General features: G+C 35.6%; 1 protein-coding gene across 9 annotated transcripts in view; it reads right to left on the bottom strand.

Moving 5' to 3' along the window:
- VRK2 (VRK serine/threonine kinase 2) overlaps window positions 1-12329 on the bottom strand; it is a 103926-nt gene that overhangs the window by 9760 nt on the left and 81837 nt on the right. For all 9 annotated transcript variants that reach the window (XM_023251682.2, XM_023251681.2, XM_023251685.2 and 6 more), the window contains 2 exons: window positions 10653-10819; window positions 5379-5540 (listed from right to left, as the gene is read on the bottom strand). In XM_023251682.2, the coding sequence (XP_023107450.1) occupies window positions 5379-5540; window positions 10653-10819 (329 nt within the window). The remainder of the gene's footprint in view (window positions 1-5378; window positions 5541-10652; window positions 10820-12329) is intronic.

The following is a 12329-nucleotide window of genomic DNA, read 5'->3' as shown; positions in this document are numbered from 1 at the left end:
GGATGCTTAACTGACTGGGCTACCCAGGTGCCCCAAAACTGATTTTTTAAAGCACAATAGTAACCGCATTATGGAATTAATTATATATGTTAAAAAAAGTATGACAACAGTAGCACAAAGGATGGAAATGTATTTTTGCAAGATTCTTACATTATATATGAAGTCGTTTATTAAATCAAGGTAGATTATTATACAAGTGAAAGATGTATATTATAATTTCTAGAGCTATGTTAATATGGTAGCCACCGACCAATATGACTTGAATACTTGGAATATGGCTAGTCTAAATTGAGGTGTGCTGTTAGTGTAAAACACACCAGATTTTGAAGACTTAATATGAAAAAAAGAATGTAATATGTCTCCATTTTTATTATAGTTACAATATTTGGGGTATTGGTTTAATTAGAGTTGTTTTTATATTATTAAAGTAAACTTTAATTAGAGTGGTTTTAGAGCAGGGGTTTGCAAACTTTTTCTTTCAAGGGCAGATAGTAAATATTTTAGGATTTGGGGGCCACGCAGTCTGTGTTCTAAATACTCAGCTCTGCCACTGTAGCATGGAAATACCCATAGACAACATGTAAGAGACTATGTAAACGAATGAGTATGGCTATGTTGCAATATAACTATTTAACTTTATTAACAATACAACCATATAAGTATATTTAAATATAACTACTTAAAATAGGTGACCCGCTGACTTTGGCCCATAGGCCATATCTTGCTGTACTAAAGTAACCACTACAACAAAAACAAAACAGCCCAGAGAAGCACAGTTTACAAATTGAAGATATGAGAGACAAATTCCCACTTACTCCAAAAGAAAGCAGGAGGGAGGTAAAAAGTGACAAAGAATAAACGGAGCAAAAAGAAACCAAATAGTGAGATTGTAGATTAAATTGAACTACAATAATTACATTAAATGGAAATGGGACAGATTGAAAGGAACGTTTGTGAGGTCGTGCAAAAAAGCAAGACTTAAACTGTTATTTACAAAAGCACTCACAGACACAAAGACACAAAACACAAACATTAAACAGAAGGATGGAAAAGGACACACCATGCAAACTAATCATAGGAAGGCTGGAATTGTTAAAATTAAAGTAAAATTCAAGACAAAAGAATATTGACACATGTAAGAAAGATGTTTAACAATGATAAACAATATTTCACCAAGAAGATGTAACAGTTCTGTATCTGTATGTCCCTATTAACAGCATGAAAATTCATGAAGCAAGAACTTACAAAACTAAAGGAAATATAGACAACTCCACAATTACAGTTGAAGATTTAACATACCTTGTCATTGATTGATTAAACAGGAGGACAAAATAAAGCAAAGCAGTAAGGAAATAGAAGGACTGAACAACACTATCAATTTAACCTAATCAACATTTATAGAATAGTAAATTCCAAATTCAGAATATATATTTGTTACAAGCACATGAGGAACATTCATCAAACTAAGTCTTCTTCTTGACCATAAAACAAGTTTCAGTGTATTTTAAAGGATTGCAAGAATATGCTCTGATAAATTAGAAGTCAATAACAAAAACATAGCAATAAAATCTCAAAAATATTTAGGAATTAAAAAATCATGCTTCTAAAATCCATGGGGTCAAAGACTAAGTGAAGCGAAATTAGAAAATATGTTTAACTGAACAACAATGAAACACAATATATCAAGATTTGTGGAATACATCTAAAGCACTGCTTAAAGTTCTTTGTAGCTTTATATATTTTAGAAAGAAAGGCTTAAAAGTAATGATTTAAGCATTCACCTTATGAAGCTTAAAAAAAAGAGTACCCAAAATAAGTATAAGGAAATGATAAAGAATGGTAATTAGTAAAAGAGAAAAAAAAAAACAAACCTCAGCAGTAGATAATTCAATAAATCCAAAAATTGGTTCTTTGAAAAGATCAATAAAAGTGATAAGCATCTAGCTAGACTGTAAAAAAAAAAAAAAAAAGAAAGAAAAAAATTCCTTGGAAGATACATATTACCAAAGCTGACACAAGAAGAAAAAGAAAATCTAATGATCATTATAGAGAGTAAATTCATAATTAAAGATTTTCCTACAATAAAATTCTACGCCCAGATGATTTTCTTGCTAAATTCTAGGAAACATTTATGAAAGATAAATCTTACTAAAACAGTTTCTGAAAATAGACATGTCCAATTTGCATAATGACCTGAAAACAAAACCACACAAGGATATTATAAGAAAAAAAATTACAGATCAATATCCCTCATCAATGTAGATATAAAAACCCTTAATGGAATAATAGCAAATTGAATTCAGTATGACAACACATCGTGACTAAATGTGGTTCACCCCAGAGAAAAAGGTTGATTTAACACTCAAAAATCAATGCAATTCGTTGCACTAGTAAAGGAGAAAAATCATATGATCATTTCAGTAGATCCCAAAAAAGGACTTAATATACACTCATGACTTAATTTTTTTCAACAACTACAATGAAATTTCCTCAGCCTGATAAGAGGGCATTTAGGAAAAACCTACAGCTAACATCATACTTAATGTATAAAGAATGAATGTTTTCCACCAAAGAACAGGAACAAAGCAAGGATGCCCATGCTCAGTGTAGTATTAGAGGTCATAGAAGGTATAACAAAGCATGAAAAAAAGCTATGAAAGGCATACATGTTGGAAAAGAAGTAAAACTCTATTCACAAACATTACTATGTATAAAATCCTAAGAATCTGCCAAAAAACGAGAATTAAAAAGTGACTTTAGAAAGATCTCAAGACACAAGGTCAATATACAAAATATTTACAATAGAATTAAAAAACAAGAGATTTAGAGATAATTTTAATGGAAGATGTATACGATACCTACACCAAAAACTACAAAACACTTAGAGAAATTAAAAATCCACATAAATGGAGACAAGTATTGGGTTCATGCATTGGAAGACTCAAATGTGTTGTTGGGATTTCAGTTGCCCCTAAACTGATCTTTAGATTTAGTGGAATCACAATCAAAATTCCATTTTGCTTTTTAGTGGAAATTGACAAACCGGTTCTTAAATTTTATGGAGAGGAACAGGACCCAAAGCATTCTTGAAGAAAAGGGTTGAAGGACTTGTACTACCTAATTTCAGAACTAGTTGTAAAGCTGCAGTAATTGATGTACTGTGGTTTTGGTGTAAGGACAGATAGACTGATTAGAAGACGAGAGAGTTCAGAAATAGACCACAATTTACACTGTCAGCTGACTTTTGAAAAAGACTCCAAGGAAATTTAATTAGGAAAAGGAAATCTTTTTAACAAATGGTGCTGTGACAGCTGGCTCTGATGGAAAACAAGAACCTCAACCCCTTATACACACAAGAATGATTTGAGCTCATGGACTCAAAATGAAAGCCAAAACTAGAAGGCTTTTAAAAAAATATTTAGCAAACTGTGACCCTAAGATAGGCAAAGTTTTCCCAGGTTTCTTTACAGAAAACATTGATAAATTGAACTTCAAATAAAAATAACAAACAGTTTTTGCTCATTAAAGACAAATAAATGAATAGGGAGGCTGCACACTAGGAGAACATATCCACAATACAGATGTATAAAGAATTCCTACAACTCAGTAATAAAGAGACTATCATCCAAATAAAAATGGATCAAGACATTTTACAAAAGAAGACATATGAATGGGGAGTCAGCACATGAAAATGGTGCCCACAGTTATTATCAGGTCAATGATAATCGGACTCAACAGAAATACTAATACACAAATGTTGGAATGCCCAAAATTAAAAAGACCAACACCACCAAATGCTGGGGAGGATCTGGGATTACTGGTGGGAGTATAAAATGGAAGTACTTGTCAGCTTTTTATAGAGGTGAACGTACATCTGCCCTGTGAACCAGCAATTCCACTTCTCAGGACAAACGAAATGTAACCATAGAAGGACTTGTGTCACAATGTTCATAGCAACTATTAGTTATGATGGCTAGAGCCAGGGGCAGCCCAGGTGTCCTGGGAGAATGGATATATGGCTTATGGTGTACTACACAATGGAGTTCTGCTCAACAAGAATTAGTGATACGTGTAACAATATGGATGAGTTTCAAAAACAAACTAACAAACAAACAAACATGCTGAGTGAAAGAAGCCAGACACAAAAGAGTGCATTCTGTATGACTAACATGGTATGTGACATTCTAGAAGAGGCAAAACTAACCTAGTGTGAAAATCAGAATATCAGAACAGTGGTTGTTTGGGGGAAAGGGACTGACTGAGAAAAGCAACAAAGAGCTTTCTGGAGTGATAAGATCTGCACACACATATCACAAATGCCCACACCAGTTACAATGAATCAATTTCTTGGCTTGGAACCTGGGCATCAGGTTTTTTTTATAGTCCCTTCCTATCTCCATACACAAAGTGATTCTGGTGCATAGTACAGGTTGAAAAAGAACACACAAGAATCTCAAAATTTTGTCACCAAGCAATATTTGTAATTTTACAAATGGGAACTACAAGTTCAAAGGATTCTTATTAGTACTGTAAAAACATTCTCTGGATAAACGTGTATACTTGTTGGTTGGGTAAGAAATGCCCAACTTGTATGTGTCTAATTTTCACCTTGGCTGCCAAGAGGTTCAGAGCCAAATTCAGTGCTCAGTTTAGTGATTAACGTCTCAGTGCCTGATAAACCAATTTTGAGGGGCGAGGGTTTGGGAGATAGAAGATGGGGGCATTAAAATATCCTGTTTCACATTTTAAACTACCTCAAATTATTTGAGGAAAATGATGGTGTATAAATCATATAAAACGTTGGTCATTTTGGAAAAAAATATTTTTTCATTGAGGATATAAATACATTGATTGTATGCTTCTCCTTCTTCTCAGAAAAAGGTTCGATTAGGAAAGACTTTTGCTGTTGCTTGAATGAGTCCTCTGCTAAAGGTAAGTCACGACTCAACCAAATGATCGAATAACGTAAAAAATGCATCATTTTACAATACAACCGTATCAACAGGGAAACTCTTCACTCACACATGATTATAAGGGCGAGAGTGGAGGAACCCACGTAAGAGTATGAAACATGCTAAGAGTCCCTAATGGATCGTAGATCGCATAAAAAATTTAAGTGCACTTCATTACGTTCTCAGGGTAAAGAAATCAGATCTGTACGCAAATGTGCTCACTGTCCTTCTGTTTCTGTGATGATTGGTGTGGGCTGCTTTGATTTTATCCACTGGATAGGATATTTTCTGCCCCTTCTCATTTAACAAAACCATACAACCTTGGCCCCAGGAGAAAACAAAAGGTCTTTATTCCCAAACGGCATATTCTAATGTAACATTAAGGAAAAAAAAAAACAAAACAAAACACAACAAAAAGCCTCTCACCTGAGCTGTTTCACTGTTAAGCAATCTAGTCAGCGGCTCCTCTGTTTGCACTTTTCTCCCGGTTGAACAGGACTCAGCACTTCTCTCACCACGGATGTTTTTTTCTATTAACCTATTTTGCATCTGATTGACTTGCTTTGTTGCAGCCTTTTGAGAAACAACCTGTTGATTGAGAGTAATAATGTATAATGAAAACTTTTGACACTTGTAAAACAAAAATGCTTCTATGTCCAGATTCTTGAAAATTCTAAACTTGCCAAGCTTTGGAAAAAAAAAGGAAGAATTAAAGAGGAAACCAACAAATGGATGTTATAGAAAGAATATAGCAGTTGGCAAGATCCAGACCCTTTCTCATCAATAGTACAAGACCAATTAAAATTAGTGTCACTGTTATACGCTCTTTAGAAATTATCTCTACAGATAGCTTGCTTATTGAAAACGGCATTTTTACAGAAAACTGTCACATTCTAAAACTGCACATGAATTCATTATTAACCTTTGCTGGGAGTGGATCCAGTACATCTTTTTAGTTTAAATTCTTATTAATTAGAATCTTCGTTTTCTATCATTGAAGTGAGCCTAATGAATGTGAACGTATAAAAGGAGCTTATAATGTTGCTTACTTTCTTATACAGGTAATTTAACCTTTGAGTAGATGAGTAACAGTTCGTGCCACCTGGTACTGTGCACCAGTATCAAAGGTTAAGTTCTACAACAAGCCTGCTGTCTCTCAGGTTCTTTTTCACACCGTGGTGTTATCTGGGGGATGACTGACTCTTAATAACCTTGAAGTAGACACGGAAATCGAAGGGCAGATCCCACAATTCAGCTGGAAGATTAAAAGCCACAGTGAAGATCCTTATGTGAAGTATTTGGTCAGCAGCTTCATGTTTACAGCTGCTGCAAGTGCCATCACCTTTCTTCATGGGTTAAAGAGGGGCCAGAAGATAGGAACAGCACAAGGGGAAATAATGGAGTAGCCAGTGCCAAAACAGAGAATGAATTACGTTGGCTAGGCGAGCAGAGCCTTAATTTGTAGTCTCTCAATTTTTAGCTTCTATTGCCAAGTGTGTTCACTCCTTCCCTTTAAAATATGCTGGTGTTTTGTGGCGAGGTCTAAGCTGTCACAACACCATTCTTTATTCGCCCCTCCTCCCGGATCCCGGCTTCTCAAAGGGTAGCAAAGCCATTGCTTTTCAGTACCCTGACAATTGGCATTGTTCCCTAATCACTCAGGGTTTCTTTATTTTCACCACTCAAGTCTCCCAAACTACTGGGAAAATTCATGGGTAACCACCTTCTGAGTCACACTCCCACTGAAGTCATCTTAGTGATAAATGCTCACCATACCACTGGTGCGAAACAAAGGGTTTCCCAAAGCTGTTGTACACCGGTTCGTTCTGATGAAAGACTGGCTTGCCAATCACTGTGAAAATGTGTTTTATGATAGAAGGGATTAGTTGAGATACTGAGGTTTTTAATGCCTCACTTTAGGTATAAGAGTTTCTGGCCTGGGAGCCTCGGATGTACAAACAAAATCTGATCTAATATATTCAGTCCTCTGTGAGGCTTTCTGGAAGAGATGGTGCCTCCTGGATCTGCCGTCAGTTGGCTGGATGGGCAGGTTGCGCTGCCATAAGCATTTCTAGCTAATAAACAAGATGATACCCAGTTTATGGAAATTTTCTATTTCTAGGGGAACTTTTAAAATGGTAAGAGTGAAGTGGGATCAGTTTTACTCTTAATTGTGAACAGAGGTAAAACGTTTTCTCAAAGATGTAAGAGTGAATATAGAAAACACTCTGGGCATCGCACGAAATCAAATAAAATACTACCCAAATAGGTGTCATCTTCAAGAGAGAGGCTATTCAGATCAGGTATTTTTTATTTAATTTTCCATTGGCACTTCAGTGTTCCAAGAAATCAGGAATACTTTTAGCCTCCTGAAATCTAGTGAGCCAAAAATGTGCTCACAAATGAGAATTTATATTCTACTTTTCTCACACAGTATAAATATAAATAGAATTATTTTGAGAATTAAAGCTCAAGAAAGAATTTTATGAACTTTCAAGGTCAACACAAAGATTACTACCACGAATAATAATATATACATTCATCCCTGGATTTGCTGCTAACCTCAGATTTAGAGTAAATGAAGGGACAAACTCTTACTTGTCTGAAACGGAAGACAGCTTGAACATTTTCATTCTGCCCTACAGTTACTCCTCTGCCTAGGAAGGATGGGTGTCTGTAGTATTACAATATGGATTCAAGCATCATAACAAGGAGAGAGATATGATAAGCTGGTAAAAGGATCCTCTACTGGCTGTGGAAGAAACAGCTTATTCAGAGGGTTGAACGGGGGCCTTCAATAACGCTGGTTTTCCAACGTGGCTTTAACATTCTCATCTGGGAATTCTAGAGCTTTAGCTCACCTCAATAAGCATTCTTACTGAAATATGGTTTCCTTCAGTGAATTTTGGACATTAAATCCCAGTGGATGGTATAAATAGACTGTGGTAGCCTGATGATAGATTCTTCTAATTTGACAGTGTTACCTCAGGAGCCATCGGAGCTACTAAAGAGTGATTTCAGCTATACAGAACATCATTTTGATTGAGGCAAATGCCCCAAAAGATTTGCCTTTCAGAAAAAAAAAATATCAATGTCTCTACTGTCTTGACAAAAATTCATTTCCAATTTAACTCCAGTAACAGTATTGGAGGACTTGTGTAAGAAGGCGGCTCTGTTTACAGGGAACAGTTTATGATGCCTTGTAAAAACCTAGTATTGGAAAAATACCTCCTTTTTCTTTTGCAAAAAGATGCTGTAAGTTTGCCAAGATTCTTAACGGTGATGTGCTGTTTTCTAATACCTAACCAAAGCATATTTTTGTTAGGAATACTAAATTTAAAAGGTACAACCATTTCTGCTGAGGGAAATAACATTTTAAAAAAATGAGCATTCATAACTTTCCTTTGAATACTGAATGATAGAAATATTTTATTTACCTAACGGTATATGTTTTCTGGTCCACTGACTTCTTTTTTAGTATCTTTGTCCAAAGAGTGTAAGTCCAGGATTCATTCAATATTCTGTTAAATAACTAGAGTAATCCATGTATGAAGTAACAAAACGTTTTTAGTTACTAATAAGGAGATTCTGTCTGGGACTAAGAAGAGGAATCTGGGGCCATGTGGTTGATACTCATTCTGGACCTAAAATGGTTTTTTGTTATGGAAGCAATCAATTGTGGAAACTAGCCTATACTTTTATCATTCAGGGAAACTGAGTACAGCACAGTTTATATTGTCATATTTTGCTTTTCAACATTTTCAAGTTTAGTATTTGCAACATTACAAAATCTGTAAACTTTAAAAATACTTATTCACCACATGGTGAACCTATTTTTATATTAAGATTATAACATATTTATGTGCACTTAAAATACTACAGAAATAAAGTCTTTATTCAATAACTATTGATCGGCTGTGAACTACATCCCCAAAACCTCTTACTGTCTTTATATCGGGGGTGGTCATATTGTTAGAAATTAGCTAAGGTCTTAAGAATGCATATTATTCTTAGTGTTTGCTTTTTACTCATAATCAAAGCGCTCTAATCAAAAGGGAAGAATAAAATATTTTTGATTGAGGCTCATTGGAAAAAATGTTTTATGTTCTATTCTCTGCATATAAAAGTGGTTTCACAACAAACATCTTTTGAATTTGATGAAACTGAAAAATTCTGGTGGATAATAATTAGAATTTTACATCAGAGGATATAACTATCAGTTTTTAAAATGGCTTCTTTTATATTTCAATTAAGTTTATGAAACTGAAAAACTACAGAAAAGGAAAAAAATCTACTTAAATTAGTGTAGATTAAGTGGTGACCATTATTGCAAGGGAGATACTACGTTAAGGAAATGGCTCTTTGTTTTGTTGCAAAAGTGATAAAAACACAAAAGTCAATAAAACTGTTAAAATAAGTCTCAGTAATTACCAAGATCAAAATCCACTGGCTTTTTATTAAACATGAACTTTTGTTCTGCCTTCTGCAATACGTAAATAGTGCTGACAATTGGTTTGTGAGGCATTTGCTACAATAAAATGTAATTGTATCATGAGAGAAAGGTGACAATCAGGAGATCATGAAAAAATTACATATTCTCACTGGTAGTTAATTAGCCATGCAAAACCTCCTCAAACAGATATTCTCTTCTATTAGGAATGATTACTATGCAGGCCTACAGATGTCAATACCACAGTCATTCAAATACTTCTTTCCCTACTAATTGAAGGTTGTAAAGCTCTGGTGCCAAGGTTTTGCTTCCAAAGAGCTAATTTATGACTAGAAGGATATTTTATGTCTTCAGTTGCAGCAGCTACAAAATTCAGCAAATCAGAACCATCTGTGCACTGATACTTGACTCACCATCCATCTAGCGGCCTATCAGTCACGTTAGTTTGCATCCTGCATTCTTGGCTCATGAACACTTGTGATGATCCAAAGTTCATAAGAAATATTAAAAATGAATGGCATCCTGACCCTACCTTATTGCACATGCATCGGGGAGAAAAAGCCCTCCCCACAGGTTTTGCATGTGGATCGTGTCCAGGAAGGACTGGACATTTAGTTGCCTGTCCAGTAGCACTGCTCACAGGAATCTCAGGTTTCCCCCACCCTGTAAAAAATGTTTTAAATCCTAATTCTTGTGTATTGTTTCAAGTTCTCTCTCTCTTTTTTTAAGTCAGTGGGAAGATAACAGAGTATAGGAGAAAAGGGTAACTTAAAACTTTTTAAAAGGTTATTTTTGTAGATTGATACATCAGTGCATACAAGCAGTCTGGTTAAACCTAAGAATATCATCATTATCACCCCCAAATTATGGAATTATGGCCAAACTGGCAAACAAAAGCAGAGGGCCATAACCAAAGAAATCTGAAGAAAAGCAACGAATAAAGGTTGTCCTGAATAAAGTCAGATTAGCCTTTAATCTTACCCTGGTCGTGTCTCTGTGACCTCAGGGACTGCTTTATTTCTTTAATAGTACCCTAAATAGGCCATGGATCCTACTGTTTTTCTCTAAGAGACAATAGGTCAAAAGAACTTGCAACAAAATTTCCTGGAGCTCAGTTAGGAGAAATAGGAATTAAATGTAATAAGCAAGAAAGTGGGTTGTCAGACTCCCTCTGAGACCCAAAACAACTTCATTTGGTAGAAAAGCCTCACAGAAGGTAATCGTAGGATCCCAGGGACTACGTTACTTACTTTTTGATTGTTTGGAGTATCCACATTCACACTGTCTCCTTTAGTGGAAAATTCCAGTGGTCCTAAAGGTGTTCCACCTGGGTTCAGAATTTTCTTGAGCATTTGATAGTTTGGCTTTTCATCATATGCTAAATTATGAGCACATACCAAATACTGGGCTATTTCACCTGTGAAGTATAAATTTTTTTTTACATGTTATTCGTAATTGGCAAGAATTGTCAAGACTCCAATATCATCAAAATCTCTCTATTCTCTCTTACACATGCACACAACACACATCCTGAAAAAACTAAGAATAAACAATTCGATGCAAAGCACTTTTCAAATGATATCCAAAAATGACTGAAATATAGTGACTTAGAGATTTGACAAGATGGGAGAAACTGGTAATTTTTTTACACATCTTTGTTGATATGTTTACATTTCACTAATCTTATCAAAGGAAGCAAATTTTAAAATTATAGTTAGTGAGTTTGATTTATGAAGTGCAACTACTAAGAACTACATGAATAATATAATAGACCAGACATGCTTCATACTTTATGTTGAAGTTTTAAAAATTCAGTTAAAAACAAGTGTTACTTATTATAAACCTCCTTACTTCAACGGAAAAAAAAATCACTGCAAGTTTTAATTCAGGCTTTGATTTTGAGATTATAAAAGTACATTTAGAGGGATGCCTGGGTGGCTCAGTCAGTTGAGCGTCCGACTTCGGCTCAGGTCATGATCTCACGGTTTGTGAGTTCAAGCGCGGAGTCGGGCTCTGTGCTGACAGCTCAGAGCCTGGAGCCTGCTTCAGATTCTGTGTCTCCCCCTCTCTCTGCCCTCCCCTGCTCATGCTCTACGTCCCTCTGTCTCTCAATAATAAACGTAAAAAAATTTTTTTAAAGTACATTTAGAAATGAGCTTGAATTCTAGGTTTTTTAGCCATGACTAATTTTAGAATTCATCGAACCTTCCTGGAGTCCTCCACACCTAGCTAGCCTAGTGCATCCACTAGTGCATTCATTATATAGCCTTTCTGATTTAGAGCAGAAGGGTAAAATGTTGCTACTTTTTCTTTTCAAGTTTGTTTGTTTATTTTGAGAAAGAGAGAGTGCAAGTGGGAAAGGGGCAGAGAGAGGGGGACAGAGGGAATCCCAAGCAGACTCCCTGCTGTCAGTGTGGAACCCAGTGTGGGGCTCGAACTCACAAACTGTGAGATCATGACTGAAGCCAAAACCCAGAGTCAGATGCTGAACGGACTGAGCCACCCAGGCATCCCTAATCTTTTTCTAATGTAATCTCTTCCCTAGAACTATAGTAACCCCCTTCCCCCTGCCAGAAACTATGAACTACAAACTTCTAAATACAAGCAGAATTAGTAACCCAAAGTTACAAATATAGCTGCCTTAAAACAAATGTAGTTTGCATTTTTGTTTCAGATGGAGATTCAATCTAAAATCCAGACACAAGTGATCATACCATATACTGTTTAAAATCTGGCATGTTTTCATTTGTTCACAGAGATGTTTAGATACTCCACTTTTTACAAGCTTTTCCCCTTCGAAAACTTATTACTGACACAGACACAAGTACCTCTTACTAAGTTGTTTATATCCCCATGGCAGGGAAAATCTGGGAAGCTTTGTGGGTTGGCAGGAGTGACTTCCTAATCCTTCCTTTCCCCTCCAGGCC

This window comes from Felis catus, chromosome A3 (genome assembly GCF_018350175.1).
Source record: "Felis catus isolate Fca126 chromosome A3, F.catus_Fca126_mat1.0, whole genome shotgun sequence".
In the NCBI taxonomy this organism is placed as follows: domain Eukaryota; kingdom Metazoa; phylum Chordata; class Mammalia; order Carnivora; family Felidae; genus Felis; species Felis catus.
The sequence above is the reverse complement of the archived record's forward strand: the minus strand, read 5'-3'. Positions and strand labels throughout refer to the sequence as shown.